This window comes from Canis aureus, chromosome 2 (assembly GCF_053574225.1).
Source record: "Canis aureus isolate CA01 chromosome 2, VMU_Caureus_v.1.0, whole genome shotgun sequence".
Taxonomy (NCBI): domain Eukaryota; kingdom Metazoa; phylum Chordata; class Mammalia; order Carnivora; family Canidae; genus Canis; species Canis aureus.
The window spans coordinates 8,951,271-8,971,007 of record NC_135612.1 but is presented as its reverse complement, the minus strand read 5'-3'; the positions used below and the strand labels follow the sequence as shown (position 1 = coordinate 8,971,007).

Here is a 19,737-nt window from a genome sequence, read left to right as displayed (position 1 = left end):
AGTTTCCCAGACTTTCTCCTATTTATACTCTCCCAAGAAAGAGAAATTATCAAGTCAGTTTTTAACAAGTGTCCCTATTGGGTATTTTCTCAAGCTATTTAAGAGGTTTTTGGGAAATCTAAGAGTTACTATCTGGGTTCAAGTGCTGATCCCAGACCTAGTTTTAAGTAGGACAGTTGAACTACATCCCATAGAGCATGGCAACTAATGCATAAGGAACCACTTCTGGGCACTTTATTCAGAAAGAAACTGTAGGGACACCTGGGTGGCTCAGTGGTTGAGGCTCAGGGTGTGACCCTGGGGTCCCGGGAATGAGTTCAGCTTTGGGCTCCCCATATGGAGCTTGTTTCTCCCTCTGCCTGTGTCTGCCTCTCTCTGTGTGTCTCTCGTGAATAAATAAATATTTTTTAAAAAGAAACTGTAACCATAACACTCAGAATACAACAGACCTTTCTAATAGAATGTCCAGGCTCTCTTCTTTAAAAAAAAATCTATTTTTAAAGGGATTTCATGTAATGAAATCAGGCTGAATTATGGTAGGTTGAATTATGATAGGTGTAAATGTACCAAAGGAGAAATCAAATTAGGTCTTCACAGTAGCAGATAAATTTAAGCAACAGCGTGTAGCACTGTGGCTCTCAGCCCTAGTCAATCACAGGGTTTGTCTAAAACCAAGATCTTTGGACACACCAGAGGAGGCTCGTGGTGGTCTGGGAGGTATGGTTTCAAGCCAGACTAGGTACTCCTGCAGGTACTTACTTAGTATGAGTGTGAAATAAGAACAGGATCAGCAAATATCAGCAAAATATAAAGTAAATTATCTAGTGAACACAGACAAGTAGACTAAGATTCAGGACAGGTCTCGAGTAGCAGCAGGAAACAAATGTTAATAAGGGAGCTATTGCATGAACCAAGGTTCATTGAATATGGGATGTGTAGTGTCCCAATTAATTGCAGAACTTTTTCTTTTATGTGGGAGAAGCATCCATCTACTTCCTACCCTAAGCAAGGTAGCATAACAGGAGACAATGACCTTGCCAGTAAAAGGTAAAAGGCCTTAGTGTCTATAGACAAATAGGAGGAAAATATAAGTTGAAGAGGAGACCAATAAGCTCCTTTGAATATTCCAAGTGTTTTACTTGATCATTTAACTTCTCCCTTTCTCTGGTCTTGGTTCCTCATGAAGAACATGTATAATTAGCCACAGAAAATAAGTAATGGTTATCTTCATTAAATCTGTCAAGATGAATAAAAGACCTCACCGAGAAAATGTTGCTTGTTCAAGCTGAAAAATGTTTCAGCCATATATCCTGAAACCTCCTCACTTACTCTGCTTCTACAAATATCAATTTATTCCACCAAACCTAGGAGACAATTCAGAGACCGAAACTAGTACACGTCATCCTGATATAAATACAAATGATAAATATATTTTTTAAAGAATCATGTTCCAAAATAAATAAATAAATAAAAAAATAAAGAATCATGTTACTTGTGTCAAATGTACATTGATTGATTCTAGTTTCTATGATAGCAATTTACCTGCTTTCAAAGAACATTAATATTTTGACCACTCAGAGTGTAATATCTAAATAATGTGGACACTAGCCTTCTTTTATGTACTCTGTCATCCATTTCTAGCCACACAGGCAACGAATAATGCTTTATATTCATTTGGTTCTACAGAACCAAGTTCTGTAGTTCAAAAAGTTCTTTCATATCAAAATAGCTTTGATCTTTTGATTTGAAATTTTAAATTTCTTTTCTTTGTTCACTGGAATTCTAGTATATAAATGTCTTCCCCACTGATAAGGTATGAGACTTAAGGCAGGAGATGAAGAAAAACGAGGTAAAAGTGTTCATCTCTCTGATCCATACATTTAAAAACAGTTTTCTCTTATAAAATTTTATTCCTTATCTGCTTCTCGCCAGTGCTAATTTCATTGTTTTTTCTTTTCCCTAATTTATTTCCCTAACTCCCAAGCTTTCTATTTTTACTCTTTTAAAATATACTTCTAATCGATTATATTCTGATAGCTATAGTTATTCATTGTTCTACTTTCTATTCTTAGCTTAAACCCATAGACATTTATAACTTTTTGCCTCATGGATTTTATAACTTATTTTTTACTTGTTTATTTTTTTCTTCAAATTTTTATTTAAAGTCTAGTTAGTTAAAATATAGTGCAATATTGGTTCAGGAATAGAATTTGGTGATTCATCACTTATATACAACACCCAGAGCTCATTGTAACAAGTGCCCTCCTTAACCCCATCACCCATCTAGCCCATCGCCCACCCACCTTCCTTCATCAATCCTGTTCTTATCACTAACAGTCTCTTATGATTTGTTTCCTTGTCTTTTTCCCCCTTCCCATATGTTCATCTATTTTGTTTCTTAAACTCCACATATGGTTTTTGTCTTTCTCTGACTTATTTCACTTAGCATGATATACTGTAGCTCCATCCACATCATTGCAAATGGCAAGACGTTGTTTTTGATGGCTGAGAATATTTCAGTGTGTGTGTGTGTATACACATCATCTTCTTTATCCATTCACCAGTAGATGGACATTTGACTTCTTTTCCATATTTTGGCTATTGGTGATTATGCTGCTAAAAACACCGGGGTGCATGCACCAAATTGAATCTATATTTTTGTGTCCCCTTTGGGTAATACCCAAGAGTGCAATTGCTGAATTTTAGTGTAGTTATATTTTTAACTTTTTAAAAAAGATTTATTTACTTATTTATTTGAGGGAGAGAGTGTGTGAGCAGAGGGAAAGGGAGAGGGAGACAAGCGACTCCCCGCTGAGCAGGGAGACTGAAGAGGGACTTGACTCATGACCTGAGCCGAAATCAAGAGTTGGATGCTTAACCAAATGAGCCACCCAGGTTCCTCTATTTTCAACTTTTTGAGGAGCCTCCATACTGTCTTCCACAGTGGCTGCACTAGTTTGCATTCCCACCAACAGTACAAGAGGGTTCCTCTTTCTCTGCATCCTCACCAATAACTGGTATTTCTTGTGTTTTTAATTTCAGCCACTCAGACAGGTGTGAGGTGGTATCTCATCATGGTTTTGATTAGTATTTTCCTGATGATGAGAGATGTTGAGCATCTTTTCATGTGTCTGTTAGCCATCTGGATGTCTTCTTTGGGGAAAAAAAAAATCTATTCACTTCTTCTGCCCATTTCTTAACTGGATTATTTGAGTTTTGGTTGTTGAGTTTGATACGTTCTTTATAGATTTTTGGATATTAACCCTTTATTAGATATATCATTTGCAAATATCTTCTCCCATTCTATAGATTGCCTTCTAATTTTGTTTCCTTTGCTGTGCAGAAGCTTTTTATCTTGATGAAGTCCCAATAGTTCATTTCTGCTTTTGTATTCCTTGCCTTTAGTGATATGTCCAGTGAGAAGTCGCTACGGTTAATGCCAAAGAGTTGCTGCCTGTGTTCTCCTCTAGGATTTTGACGGTTTCCTGTCTCAGATTTTTAAATCATTCATCCATTTTTAATTTATTTTTGTGTATGGTGTAAGAAAGCGGTCCAGTTTCATTCTTCTGCATGCTGCTGTCCAGTTTTCCCATCACCATTTGTTGAAGAGACTGTCCTTTTTCCAGTGGATATTCTTTCCTGCTTTATTGAAGATTAGTTGACCAGATAGTTGTGGGTCCATTTCGGGGTTTTCTGTTCTGTTCCACCGACCTATGTTGTCTGTTTTTGTGCTAGTACCATACTGTCTTGATCACTACAGCTTTGTAATATAGCTTGAAGTCCAAAACTGTGACATCTCTAGCTTTTTCTTTTTCAAGAAAAATACTTGCTTTGGTTATTTGGGGGCTTTTGTTGTTCTGTACATATTTTAGGATATTCTAGTTCTGTTAAAAATACTGTTTTTTTTTAAATGCTGGCATTTTGATGGGGATTATGTTAAATATGTAGATTGCTTTGGGTAGTATAGACATTTTAGTGTTTTTTCTTCCAATCCATAGGCATAGAATGCTTTTCTACTTATTTGTGGAAATAAATAATTTGATTTCTTACATCAGTGTTTTATAGTTTATATTTTTTACCTCTTTGGTTAGGTTTATTTCCAGGTAGTTTATGGTTTTTGATGCTATTGTAAATGGGACTGATTCCTTGATTTCTCTTTCTCCTGCTTCATTATTGGTGTATAGAAATGCAGCAGATTTCTGTACACTAATTTTGTATTCCGCAAATTTGCTGAATTCATGTATCAGTTCTAGCAATTTTTTGTGGAGTCTTTTGGGTTTTCTGCATAAAGTATCATATCCTCTACAAATAGTGAAAGTTTACTTCTTCCTTGTTGACTTGGACACTTTTCATTTCTTTTTGTTGTCTGATTGCTGAGGCTAAAACTTGCAGTACTATGTTAAATAGTAAGGGTGAGAATAGACATCCTTGTCTTGTTCCCAACCATACAGGAAAAGCTCTCAGTTTTTCCCCATTGAAGATGATATTAGTTGTGGATCTTTCATATATGGCCTTTATAATGTTGAGATAAGTTTTATCTATACCTACTTTGTTGAGGGTTTTTATCAAGAATAGATGCTATATTTTGTCAAATGTTTTTGCTGCACCTATTGAGAGGATCATAGATTCTTATCATTTTTTTGATTAATGTAGTATATCATGTTGATTGTTTTACAAATATTGAACCACTCTTGCAGCCCAGGAATAAATCCCACTCAATTGCAATGAATAATTCTTTTAATGTACTATTGGATTGGATTTGCTAATATCTTGTTAGAATTTTTGCAAATGATAGTATAATTTTACAAATATGTTAAATATTTTGTTTCTGTTTTGGCTTTTTATCTTTTCTTTATTTCCATCTTACCTATTTTAGAATTAAAATTATCTTTACTGACATTTGGGTAAAACTCTTTTCTTTCCTTAATTGATGAATTTTCTAAAATATATAAATAAGGACCAGAAAGAAATATGGTAACAGTAGAGAGAATAACATTCTAAAAACAGCTACTTCCCTGGCTCCTTTTAATAAAAATTGATGACAAGAAGACTCTTTAAAAAAATCTATGCTTAAAAGATCAGATGTGTTTTTTAACTAGCTATTAGTCAGCAAGTCTTATAATGACGGTGATAATTTTACCGACTGGAATAATTTGCTTGTTGGAATGATTTTATGTCAGTCCTTACATCAGGAGTTTGTGAACTAGACATTGAACCTCAAACAATATCAATTAAGTGTCATGAACCAGGAGGTACTGAACTATAGAGTTAGTAGTATAGGAAGACAATAGATCTTTCTTTATTCAATCAAATTCTTCACACTAGTCTTTTAAATTTATCTTCTAGTTGATAACCCACTCTTCTTATCAAGATAAAAGGAAAATCTTATGAATTTTTCCCCTATTTTTTATATACTTTCCCTCCCTAATCTAAAAGTAGAAATATCTCTCAAGTAGGTATTCATATTAATTATGTATTTATTGAGTTTTTACCATGGGATATGCAGTAATCTATACACCCTACATTCCCATGAGGAAGATACCATTACTGTACCAATTTCTTATTTGAAGAAAGTGAGCAGACAGGCTAAAACACCATTATTTCGTTTAATATAAAATACAATCAACAGTAAGAAACACCATCATTTTATGTACCACTAAGAAAAAAAACACTGCAACTGACATAATGAGATAATGCTCTAAGGAAAGTCCTATACTATGTAGGTATTAGTCTCACCAGCTTTTGAAATACATTAGATCTATTAAGAAGGACTTGCCAATTTTTCCTGACTCAGCTGTACACCTTAACATGTGGTAGGTATCCTTTTAAAGGTATCTCAATAAAAGAACAATAAAGCTATCTCTACTTGTGGGACTCCTTTACTTAAGTTTCATAAAATGCCTGGATGTTACTTTACAAGAAAATGTGAACTAGTGGTCATTCCTTCAACATCAAATATTTGCATATATGTATTTATATTATACATATACATATGTATATGTATAATACATATATAAAAACTTTATAATCCCATGCTTGAATACTGCATTCATCTTTTTTGAAAAATTAACCCAGCAATCGCACTCAATAGGGACAGCACCACTAAAGTATGTAATGTAAAGTAATGATAATATGAACAGCCATGACCAGTTTACCCATACTCAGGCATTATCTACTATGTCACAATTACATCCTCCTTTACAGTTATTTCAAGACTCCATCAAATTAATACTAACCCAAGTTTAAAGATGTTAAAATGTGAAGAAAAAAAGTATGTCTCAGAATCAAAGAAATATGGAAGTTTGCATAATGTATCACCTATAGGGAGGGCTATATAATGTCCCTGATGGGTAGGCCTACTCACAGTTAGGCCTGCTAACAGATCAGAATCTATGGATAGAGAGAGGGAGCTGGTGCATCATTAGCCTTTTACCCCTTGGATAACCACAGAGCACAAAGAGAAGGCTAGAGCTTGCTCTCTTTAAAACTTTTTACCAAAGAAAAAAAGGAAGCTACTCTTGGGTGGCCAGTCTCTAGCACATAGTCTCACTTTTGGCCTTGGGCAAAAAGTAACAAACCCTTACAAAGAAAATTTTTCTGCCTGTGAGATCTACCACAGAGAAGCATAAACTTACCCTTAGTTCCACTTTCTACTCATTCCCAGAAAGTCATAGCATCTCTAGCTCTTACCTGATGAGGGATTATAACCATTACTCACTGCTCAGCTCCATTCTTCCTTGCATGAATTCTTTAATAGCATTGCTAAACTGACTCACAAGTAACCATCAACGTAGTAGAAAACACGGGCTGACTCCCTTATCATTGGAGAAGACATGCTCAACTTAAATTTTGTCAACATTAAAAATAAAACAAAGTAAAATAAAATAATTTCACCAACATGGCTCAGTAGATATACTTTACTGAGAAATTCAGCTTTGGCAGGTGCTAAGCCATGAAACAAGGCAAACAGTGGGAATTTTTCTAATCTAGAAGGTTCCCTAATGTATGGCCCACTATCCCTCTCTTTTCTTTCTGAACTCAGCCTGCTAATTGTTAAAGTCAAGAGTGTAGATACATAAGCTTTCTAGTGGTTCTTAATATTATATGTCTGTGTATAGACTTTAGAACATTTGCTTCCCCACATCTTAGGTTTTAATTTATTTTCTTTCTTTTTTAAGGCTCCAGAAGCTCAAATAATGTTGCCATGTGAAAGGTTTACTTTTTCCTTCTTGGAAAAATCATTGTTCATAGCTCTGAACTTTATAAATGCCAAGTAATTCTTTAATTGGTTCTTGCAACTTGGTCTCATATACTACAGCTGAATAAAAAAATAACTATTTATAATACCCAGAGAAAATTCCCTGTAATAACACCCAAATCATACCGCCTTTTCAATTCTTACCCTACTCTAATCCATTTTTTACAAAGTCATGTTTTAAAGTTCTTAAAACATCATTTTATTATTTAGATTGACTTCCTATTGCATTCAAAACAAACTCTAAAGTTCTCACCATGTCCCACAAGGACCTTCATGAGCTAGCCTTTGCTTGTGTTTCCAACCAAGTGTTCTTTCACTCTCCTCTCCAAGCAACTTTGCTTGAAACGCACAAGTCTTCTCTAAATTGAACATACCCAAAACTTCACTGTCTCAAGATGTTTCCGCATGTGTCTCTTATGCCCAGAATTTTCTTCACGACCATTCATCAAATGGATAATTCCTTCTTTTGCTTTAGGGTTTTCCATTTAAATGCTCTCTGTTCAGTGATGCTTCCTTTTACCCCATATCTAAACTACATTTTACATGGAATTTTCTCTACACAATTGTTAATCCGTTTTTTTTTTTAATCTCTGCACTTTTTAAGACCTGAGATCCACGCAAGAATATAGCTCCATAAAGGCATAGGTGTTAGAATTATATCTTCAATACAGTTCTGCCCACAATGTACAGGAAAAGGAGAAGAGAAAGCAAATTGAATATAGAATCACTTAGGAGCTGGAGGTATTTTTAGGGCACCTGGAAGGCTCAGTTGGTTGAGCTTCTGACTCTTGCTTTCAGCTTAGGTCATGATCTTAGGGTCATGGGATTGAACCTCATGTCTAGTTCCATGCTAAGCAAGGAATAGGTTTGAGATTCTTTCCTTCTCCTTTCCTCTTTCTACTTCTCCCCCTCTGCTCCCATCCCACCCCCACTTTCTCTATCTAATAAATAAATACAATCTTAAAAAAAATTTAAATAGTTGAATTTTTTAACCCCACTATGTCTTTTTTGTAGGCCATGTTTCTCAGAGGAGCAAAGAATTCTTTTCCATTTGATATTGAGAGAGTTTCCATAAAATATGATGTTTGAGAGAATATTTGTTAACTTCTAGAGTTCTCTGCTAAGTCATTTAAGCATAATAAAAAGATGTTATTCTGTATGTTAGTAAATTGAACACCAATAAAAAATAAATTAAAAAATAAAAAATAAAAATAAAAAATAAAAAGATGTTAACACCTGTAAGCCTTCTCATTAAATGTCTTATTTATTTCTTCAGGGAAAGAACAAACACAAAGTAAAATAAAAGAAATAGAAGGAAAACACTAGTACCATCCTCTGACATTAGCCTGTTTCTGTAAATGCCACTTAGGTAAGGATGGGTCCTATTTTCCATTATCTATAAAATGAATAAGTTAATTAAGACTTCAAAAATCTCCCTCAGATTTTTTTAATCCCTCTCAGATTTAAGTTGGACACTTTATGGTTATTTTCTTAAATCCATTGTTAGAAAAGTATACAGGTCAACTTATTTGGCTTGTTCATGTAAAATATTACTTTACCCAAATAGTAGAAAATAAATCCTTGAGACTGGTTCCAAATTCCTGATCTTTAATTTTTAATTTGAATGGATTAGGCTGTTTACGCTTCTCAGCTTTTATCTTTGCTGTACCTATATGATAACAAGTAAAAAAATCTTATGACATGTTTAAATAATTAAAACATATATACAAACATATGCACATATCTTAATAAACCCAATTTTTCTTTAAATGATAAGTGAGCTATTTGTGAACAAACTAAAGCCAGTCTAATTAAGCAAAAAGCACATTCTCCCAAAACAGTGCTGTCAAAAAGAACATTCCATGATAATGAAAATTGTCCATATCTGTACTGTCTCATATTGTAACCATGAGTTATATGTGGCTATTAAATACTAGAAATGTAGCTCCTATGACTAAGTGTTTCTAATTTTCATTTAATTTGAAATTTAAATATCCACATGCTGCAAGTGACTAGTATTTGACAGCAAAGCCCTAAAATGTAAAAGACTAATCTTTGACACTGCTAAAAATATGCTGTGCCAGTAAAATGTACTGCCATTAGGAGAGTGTTTGATTTCTCTAATGTTGCATGTTAATTTTTTAGTGTTTCCAAAAGAATTTTAATAGTTATTATTTATCTTACAATAATTCTTTCAGAAAGTACATGTATTAAATAATGCTAGGTAAATAGATTTAAACATGTTTCATTTTAAAGAAAACTTATGAACTCTAGCACTTAAAAAATGACAAGAAGCAAAGATACATACTAATGAAAGCCTGGCACATAAATAAAATATTTGGCCACATGCAGCTTCATTTATTCAAATAACATTAGCATATCTCCCCATATCTCCATGATAAAAATAAATGTAGTTCAGCCATATTCTGACAATGGGAGATGGGGGTGAGGACAAGGAATCTACCATCTTTTAATTTAATGAATTATATTTTTATAGTCACCTCGTATACTGTGTGGAAAGCATGACAATGGTATTAATGTAGACCATGCAATAAGTGAGACCAAACCAAAATAAATCCACCATTTCTGCATCCATCTTTGATCACCATCAGTGTCTTCACCACTTTAACAGAGAAAAATTAAAAATTTCAACTTTGTGTATCCCATTACAAATAAAGCCATAATCAGAGAGAAAAACAGAGAGAAGCATTTTTCTGTTAATTTGTCCCTATTGTTTGTTTTGCTGATTGTAAGTCCTCCAATCACGTAGTTTTCTTTTATCCTGCAGGATTCTAAATTTTTCCCTTTTCTTTCTTTTCCCACGTCTACTCAGGTAGCAAAAGTAATTCTTTGTTCTTCTTTTTTTTTTTTTTTCTTTGTTCTTCTTAATTTTTTTTTCTCCAGCAGAAGTCATGTATTTGGAAGACTACCTGTTTAAACCTCACCTATTCTTTACAATCATTTTTGCTCCTTTAAATCATGCACACCTTTTAGGGTGACTCTTGTCATTTAAGATGCACAACCAACCCTTTATCTGGCATCTGACTCTTTAAATCACCTATGTTTGGATATCTCTTTCTTATAGTTCCTTCTCTGACTCAACTCAGATGGAGGGGTAATTAATTACCCTTCTAGTGACCACCTAATGACCCATAGGACCCTTTGTTAGGCTTTGTCTTCCATCTTCGCTGTAGTTTTCCTTGGTCTGCCTTTGCAGACTTTGCGGTGAATGGGGTGGGATAGGAATGTGAAGGATCCTGTGCTGGATTTGATGATTTTCTCTTTTTACTCACTGTTCATTTTGCAGTTTCAACATTCTTTGTCTTTAGTCATGCTAAGGCCATTATCTTGGAAAAGTTTCCATAGTTGTGAAGTTACTTTGTATCATTTAGGGAGAAGATTTGAGGGAGTTCATTACCATATAGTTACCACTGTCTTTAGTTCCACAGGCATGTAAGACCTTGTCCAACCACCTGTTGTGGGAAAATATCCACATACTCAAGAACCACAGTTTTGAAGGTACTGGTTTCTCACAGGCAATTCTGTTGTCAACAGAGACCTGATGAGGAGCTTGCATATAGACCTTGCCTTTCATAGAAGGTGGAGAATATTCCCAGTTTTATTCATTTATGAGACAACTCCTCATCCATTGCTACATTATTCAGGGATACTAGTTCTAACTTGCAATGCTACAAGGTTGCAATCTTGAGTTCCATTATCCAATAGGTATATATATCTGGACACGCTATGCACAAGGAGTTTCAACTCTAGATTGTCACTAGGGTTATGTGTTTCCTCACTGATTATAATATTTAGAAATTTTCTTTTCTCTTTTTGTTTTTTAATCCAGCTAAGTACTATAACCATATGCATTATGCTACATACAATTGTTACATATGTGTAAATAATTGATAACCAAGAAGAATGAGGAAAATAAACTAAAAGTGTAAGCAAAGAACAAAGAAAAAACAAAGAGCAAGCAAAGAATTTAATAGGGTGCCCTATTACCAATAGATTCTCCTTCTACTAGAAATAATTAGAAAGTGTAATAATATAAAGATTCCATGCACAATACTAACAAAGAACTTTAAATTACTAGGAATAAGCTTAATGGAATAGTCCCAATAAAGAAAATTATAAAACTTTTTTTGAAGGGCATAAAAGAAGAAGAGAGAACACAGAGCAACATATACCATATTCTTGCATAGAAAGATGACAATTATTCCCAACTTGATACATTAAGTTCAAGTATTTCAAATCAGAATGTTTTAATTATAACCTGAGATTATTATATTTATCTGAACGAGTAATGTTGCACAAATAACCTCTGCTCTTTGGTAAATCATTTTGAGGAAGGATTTATCCAATCAATGCTACAATCATATGGAAAGGTGTACTTATTTAAAAATTGTAGTATTGGAATGAGAATAGAGAGATAGATAAGACAACAGATTAGAGAGACAAGAGATAAGAAGGAAATCCACGTATATAAGAAATTTATGATATAGATAATGTATAATATCAGTAAAACATAAATTAATTTTAAAAAATGGAATGATCCATAAGTGTAATCAGTAGAATGAGATATCCCTTTGAGGGGGAAAATGTAAGCTTGATTCATTTGTCATATAAAAAAATAAATGGAAACTGGACATTGCATTTAAGTGTACAACTAAAACCAGACAAGGATATTATAAGAAAATTATAAGCCAATATCCCTGATGAGCAAAAATCCTCAACAAAATATTAGGAAACCAATTTTAACAATACATTAAAAGGATCATAAACCACAATCAAGAGGGATTTATTCCAAGCACACAAGGATGGTTCAATATCTGCATATCAATTAATGTGATACACCGCATAAGCATAAAAGATAAAAATCCTTTGATCATGTAGAAACATCATTTGCCAAAAGAATAAAAACTTACAACAAATTAAGTTTATAGGGAATATACATCAACATAATAAAGACCATATATGACAAAGTAAGATCAGGAGCAAGGCAAAGATACCTACTTTTAGTCGACACAGCGCTAGATATACTAGCCTGATCAATTAGGCAAGAAAAAGAATAAAGACATTCAAATCAGAAAGAAATGAGTAAAATTATCTCTGAAGACGATATGACCCTAAATAAAGAACTGTTGAGGGTACCAAGTCATGACATCATTCTATCAAGTCAGCTATTTCTGAATAATAGGGGACAGAGAAATCTATAGTTGTCATACTGTCATTCTTTATTGTCTTATCAGATGTTCCCTAGTCAGAGGCAATACTGTATGAGAAACCACAGGGATGAATATGGCATCTGTGTCTTTGAATGCTGTTGCTAGAAGAAGCACTATATGTAGATAACTAAATGTTTAGACATTTCCCCAAAGAAGACATACAAATAGACAAAAGTAAATGAAAAGGTGCTCAACATCACTGATCATCAGTGAAATGAAAATCAAAACCGCAATGAAGCTTTCACTTTATAACTGTCAGGATGCCTATTTTTAAAAAAAGGAGAAAGAGAAAGAAGAAGAAAGAAGATAGAAGAGGTGGGGAAGAGGAAGAAGAAGAAAGAAAATAACAAGTGTTAGCAAAGATGTTGAGAAATTAGAACCCTTGTGTACTACTAGTAGGAATGTAAACGGTACAACCATATATGGAAAGTAGCATGGAACTTCCTCAAAAGTATCAAAAATAGATGATTTAACAATCCCACTTCTGGGTATATATATCCAAAAGAAGTTAAAATAGAATTTTTTTAGATTATTTATTTATTGGAAATATTTATTTATGTATTTATTTATAAACATATTTAAAAATATATTATTTCAATATTTGTTTATTTCAATAGATAGATAGATGATAGATAGATATTTGTTATTTATTTGAAAAGAGAGCACAAGCAAGAGGGAGAGGGAGAAGCAGGCTCCACACCAAGCAGGGAGCCCGATGTGCAACTAGATCCCAGGACACAGGGATCATGACCTGAGTCAAAGGCAGATGCTTAACCAACTGAGCCACCCTGGCACCCCTGAAAATAGAATTTCAAAAAAAAATATTTGCTCACCCATGTTAATTGTATTATTATTCACACTAGACAAGGGGTAGACATGTTATGTCCAAGGGGTGGACAAAATAAGTTAAATCCACATAGACAGATAAATGAATAAAGAAGTATATACATGCAATGGAATATTATTTAGCCTTAAAAAGGAAGAAAATACTAGCATATGCTACAACATGGGTTAACCTTAAGGACATTATGCTAAATGAAATAAGACAGTTATAAAAAGACAAACTGCATGATTCTGCTTATATGATGTATAAAATAGAGTCATAGAAAGCAGAATGGTGGCTTTCAGAGATTGAGGAGAAGCAGATAAATGGAATTTACTGTGTGATGAATATAGAGCTTAGTTTTGCAAGATGAAAAATTTCTAGCGATCTGTTGCACAACAATGTACACATGGTTAACACTCCTGTGCTATACACTTAAAAGTGATTAAGGTGTAAATTTTAAGTCATGTGTTTTCTCCACAATTTTTCAAAAACATATATGCAGAATTAGTAATAAGGTTGTCATTATAGTGTTTTTAAAATTATATTTCAAACAGTAAAAATCAAAGTGTACATTCTAGATTTACATGTACACACATGTGCATATCAGTTACATTACATATTTTTCCTATAAATATGGTTATTAAAAATTAAATATATGTGTTTATAGGTACAGTATCTATCCAATAAATATTTTATACAATGTGAACAACAGATAAGGAAATAAAATGGCTTACCTAAATGCAAAAGTACTGTTCTCAGTGTCCTTAATAAGGAGTGCTACTATCATATAACTCAAAGAATATCCAAGCACTACTGAAGATTCAATTAAGCCTGTAAAATGAATACTGATTATAAAACAACTACATAAGCTAGTTTTGTCACGATAAAAATTATATCACTGAAATAGATTACTTCTGAAAGCCTCATAGCATACTTTATCATATGAGTCAGGGTCCTCCTGAGAAACAGAACCAATAGGATATTGAGAGAGATTGTTAAGGAATTGTCTCATGCAATTTATTGGCAAGTCCAAATTTGTAGGGCAGGCTGGCAGGCTTGAAATCCAGGTAAGAGTTAAAGTTACAATATTGAGTCCATAATGAAGCTTAAAATCCACAAGGTCACCCAGAAGGATGGGAAAACTGAGGCAGAGTTTCTATGTAGCAGTCTGGAGAAAGAATTGCTTCTCTTTTGGGAAACCTCAATTTTTGCTATGAAAGCCTTCAGCTGATTAGATAAGGCTCACTCACATAATGTAATCTGCTTTTTTTTCTAAAGATTTTTTTTAATTTTTATTTATTTATGATAGTCACACAGAGAGAGAGAGAAGGAGAGAGAGAGAGAGAGTCAGAGACACAGGCAGAGGGAGAAGCAGGCTCCATGCACCGGGAGCCCGACGTGGGATTCGATCTCGGGTCTCCAGGATCACGCCCTGCGCCAAAGGCAGGCGCTAAAACGCTGCGCCACCCAGGGATCCCCTGTAATCTGCTTTAAACAAAATCTACTAATTGTGTTACTCAGATCTAAAAAAAGTATAGCAGAAACATCTAAACTGATGTTTGACCAAACAAATCTAAAGAAGTTAACACATAAAATCAACCATCATATGTATCATCCAATGCACGTATTAAAGAAACTTAGATAAGGCAACTATACAAATCACTGTATCTCATTTAATCTGTATATTTAATGTAATATAAATATATTTTCATTTAATATAAATATAAATTCAATATACCCAATTTCACTTTAATTTGTGGAAGCTTTGTTTACTTCACCTTAGCTGCCATAGTGGCAGGGGGAGGCAATAAAGTAGATTTCTTTTTGCAGTGTGTAGATGTGCATTTTAATTACCATGCAGTAGAACCAAAAGAAAAAAAGATTTGTTGCCACCCTCAGCTAACACTAATAAATCACTACAAATTTTTTTCTAAAAGCAGACATAAATATGAATATCATCTATTTTAATTTATTGACATAACTTTCCTTATTTCTGGTGGAAAAAATATTATTTTGGGGCCACATGCTATTTACTCTTGTCATCTTCACAATACTTTAAAAAATTTAATTATAAAAACATGATAGATAACTCTGTACAGATAAATGATCTACCAAGACCAGGGCTATTGTAACATAAAGAAATACAGATCATTGTGAGATACGCCCCTGGCTAACTTACTGTAGGATATCATGGCATAAAACACTGGAAACAGAGGGTACTACACTGCAGTTAATTAAACAGCCTATCACTTCTCTACTTGATAGGATGAACAAGATTATACCTTCATTAACTTCAAAATATCTGAGCTCCTCAAAAAGATGAAGCGAGTTAATGTACATAAAGGGCTTAGTACAAGGATGATGATGATTTCAATACCACACTGAATCAAGTACTGAGGAGGCATGAAACAATACTTCTATCCCCTTATGAACATGATGGCAGCAACTTCCCAACTATGTTCCCACTTTAAACATATGACTATTCAAGCAATTCAAACAATTTGAGACTTTTTCCTAGAGAAATGAAATGTGGCGTGTACAGTTTGATATGAAAACATATGTATAAATGTTATGTGTATTATATACTAGACACATATATAGAGAGAGAAAGACTATAGTTTTTATTACTTAAGAAAGTATGTATTTGGGATGCCTCGGTGGCTCAGTGGTTGAGCGCCTGCTTTCTGCCCAGGGCGTGATCCTGGAGTCCCGGGATCAAGTCCTGCATTGGTCTCCCTGCCTGGACCCTGCTTCTCTCTCTGCCTATGTCTCTGCTTCTCTGTGTGTGTCTCTCATGAATAAATGAAAAATCTTTAATAAAAAAATATTTATTTTTCCTATTTCCCTTTATCTCTTTAATGACTTTCAGATGACTTGTCTACAATTCCAAAACTTCAAGAAGTTCCTCAGAATTAGGTAGTCCAATGTGATTCTGAAGTCAAACATACCAGTTATCATTTATTATAATTATTATAGGGCCCTTATAGGGCCAGCAATTAGCATTTGCGTATCAGTTTAGATAGGTGCACCAAGGTATAAAAGCTCAATAAAAAATCAAAATAGGCCAATCATATTAGAGAGGAAAATAAACTTACCTATATAAATACCAGCTGAGTGTGTGGCAACACTATTGCCAATAAAGACTACTCCAAGGACATAAAGAGGCATTCCTGCTATTCCCTGCACAGTCTGCCCCAGGATGAAGGAAGCTATATATTTTGTTGAGAATGATGAGGATTTCTTGCAAATCTTGGAAGTCTTCATTTCTTGGCAAATATCTTTTGAAAAGATAATTACTTTTTTGTTAAATGAGTCAAAAGTCAAACATACAAGAAATATGCAATATCTCTCATGAAATATTTTACCTTTTACAAAGCTATTTCCACCTTATTTTTTTTTAAGTTAACATTTCATTTATACTCAATGTAGCAGTTCTAAAATCAACCATCACATTCTCAGAAAAAAAAGTTATGAAAGGAAATTTGTGGGAATACTGGAAAATATGAACATATTATAAACCAAATATAAGTGTATGCACAATAACGTATATACACAATGATGTGTGCATACCTATGCATACATATATATATATACACATATATTGTGTATATACACACACACGTTTCTCTTAAATTTGGCATCTGGCACCCCTGACTTTTGACACCCAGGGAAAAAATATTTCTAATGTTCTATATTATATGTATTATCAGTTTATCAAATTCTGCATTATCAGTTTAGTTCTATATCTACTTTTTCAGCCATCTTCACATTAACTTTGTGTCACTCTGTTTAAATAATTTACCTTTTCAGACCCACTAACTTCTTGAACATGGGTTCATAAGGAGAAGGCATTATACAACAAAAATTTATTTCTGTTAGTCATTACATAGTAATTCACGAGATTTTAAATTCGTTTAGGTGGCAGTCTATTTCTTATGCTTTTCCTATTCACATGCTTGTAAAACAGTAGTAAATGAGTATTTCTTAGAATTGCATTTGTTATTAGATTGGTAGATCCAGGCAATGCTTTTAGATCATTCTGAATGTGTTCATTTTGATTGGAATTTAACAAATGCTCTTAAAATATTTTCATGGAAAACTGGCTAGAATGCACACAGCAAAATAGTATGCTAATAGAAATTTTCGTCTGGTTCAGTATCCATATCGAATGCTAGTTGACGCTATGTCAAGTGGGAGGAGGTTTTAGAATTGTGATTCAAAATACTGAGGATTCAATTTTACACAGATACATTAAACTTGTGGTGACATCAGTATAAATGTGATATTTTAAATTCCCTGATCTCTTAGTCCCTTGAATTCTTCTCCTCCCAAATATATGTGTTCCACTTAATTCTAAACTTTCAAAACCAACAACTACAAACCCTTCTTAATTGCAATTTCAAGCATTTCACATTCAAAACACCCCTATCTTTCTGGACCACTTCTAGTAACCAATTCCAACAATCCTTACAACCCACTAGGGTTTTGATCCTGCTCCTTTTCACCATCCTAACTAATGTCCTCTCATGTCCTTAATTTCTCCCATTGACATCTTAGCACTTTTAAATCCTTTGCCCTCTTATCATGCAATCCCTTGGTAAAATTGCAACCTTCATCAAATTAAATTCTTCTCCCAGCTTCACTATTACACTTATAAAGCTGAATGTGGCTGGAGGAAAATAAACAACGATGCAAATCTCACTTTCAATTCATAATTATGAAACTCAAGGGTGTCATTCAGCCTTCTGATAATCAAATATGTCCCTAGTGTGCTACTCTTGACTTCTCCTATAAAATTCAATTTGTGTGTTTCCCTTCTCCTAGCGATCAAAGTCCTGAAATCCCCTGCTGTCCAACATCTGAAAACAAATGTTTTCCACCAAGGGAACAAAATATTATAAATGTATGTGAATATAATATAGTTCATATTTTGATGATATATCAACAAACTGTTTAATATATGAATTATATAGCACACAAATATATAAATGCATTTAATATGAACTATTTACTTATATTGTGAGCACACATCATAAGCATACTTTTAAATATCATAAGCATGTATATACACATATATACACACATTGACTTTTTCCACCATGTCTTGCTAAAGTCCAGTTTAAAGTTGCCAAAATGGTTAAATACATTTTAACATTGTTATGACCTATACATAGCAAGAAAGAAGCCAACACAACCAGAGTCAGAAATAGTTCTGTGAAACTTCAAAATAGCCTTTAACTACAAGCAATAGCAAAAAGAGTGTGGAATAATTTTTTTTAAATGAACAAAGTGAAGAAGCCACTAATATTTTTAAATTCCAAGCCCTATGCCAAAGTGCAGCTCCCATTTTGAAATGGTAGGAGTCTGATCTTTCTTTTTCTGTGTGTTTGTTTACGTATTTATTTGTGCTTTTATGTATGTGTGTTGAGGTCAAAATAAAGGATTAGGGAAAATATACTGTGGGAGATATAAGGAATTACCAAAGTTCTCAAGAGGTTTATAATACATATGAAAACTGACAAAAGAAAAACAATTTTATAAAACAATTATCCCAAAATATTCTTTCTTCTTCCTATGCCTATCTCTTACTTGAAAGTATATATGATCATGAGAAGATGAGAGAAGGGCATACATATGTTAGTAGGGAGCTACAATTAATTATCTTAATAAACTTGGTAATATACATAGGTACAGATGGGTAGATGTACAGACCGATATTATAAATTATTTTAAGTTCCTAAGCCAATGGTTTAAATGAATAATAAGATGTACCTTTTATAATCTTACCTTCAATGTTTATACTTGATTGATAATTTCCATCACTAAAGTATGGAAAAGCAAATAAAAGTGATCCAAATCCTACCAAAAAGGAGGAAAACGTAATCCATCTTGGTATGTTTCCTTTTCCTCCATAGTATGATATAAACACTACTATCAGGCAAGATGAAATATCATAAGTCAAAGATAACAATAAATTCTCAACATTGCTCAGATGATAGGCCTTCTGAAAAGTATCAATGCTTAGATCTATGAGACCAAACACAATACCTAAAATATAAAAAGAAAATAAAAAGAAAGCAATATGCATTTTAAGAAACAAAACAGAACACCATGATACTCATTACAAACCAAAACAATTTGCATTGATTTAAGTTTATTTTACAGTATTCTGACTGTTTAAGATCTATAAGCACACAATTTGACTTCTAAAACACTAATAGGCCTTAATCAATAATAATATTTGCTAATTGAATTTTTGTACCAATTTTGTATTTATTTATTGAAAAATACTGATCTTTTTTAGTCATCTTACTTAGTATTCATCTTTATTTTAATGTATTATATTTCAATCATAAAAATGAATAAATAGCAATCTAATGAATATTTATCTACAAACCAGAACAGGAAATAAAACATCAAAA

The 19,737-nt window shown here is 33.3% G+C and overlaps 1 protein-coding gene across 5 annotated transcripts in view; it reads right to left on the bottom strand.

Moving 5' to 3' along the window:
• Positions 1-19,737, bottom strand: part of SLCO6A1 (solute carrier organic anion transporter family member 6A1) — a 94,164-nt gene that overhangs the window by 62,514 nt on the left and 11,913 nt on the right. For 4 of the 5 annotated variants that reach the window (XM_077863317.1, XM_077863323.1, XM_077863301.1 and 1 more), the window contains exons 2-6: positions 19,103-19,363; positions 16,411-16,593; positions 14,050-14,146; positions 9,760-9,881; positions 8,818-8,927 (exon numbers count right to left, since the gene is read on the bottom strand). In XM_077863317.1, the coding sequence (XP_077719443.1) occupies positions 8,818-8,927; positions 9,760-9,881; positions 14,050-14,146; positions 16,411-16,593; positions 19,103-19,363 (773 nt within the window). The remainder of the gene's footprint in view (positions 1-8,817; positions 8,928-9,759; positions 9,882-14,049; positions 14,147-16,410; positions 16,594-19,102; positions 19,364-19,737) is intronic. The other variant, XM_077863309.1, reaches the window with a different exon arrangement.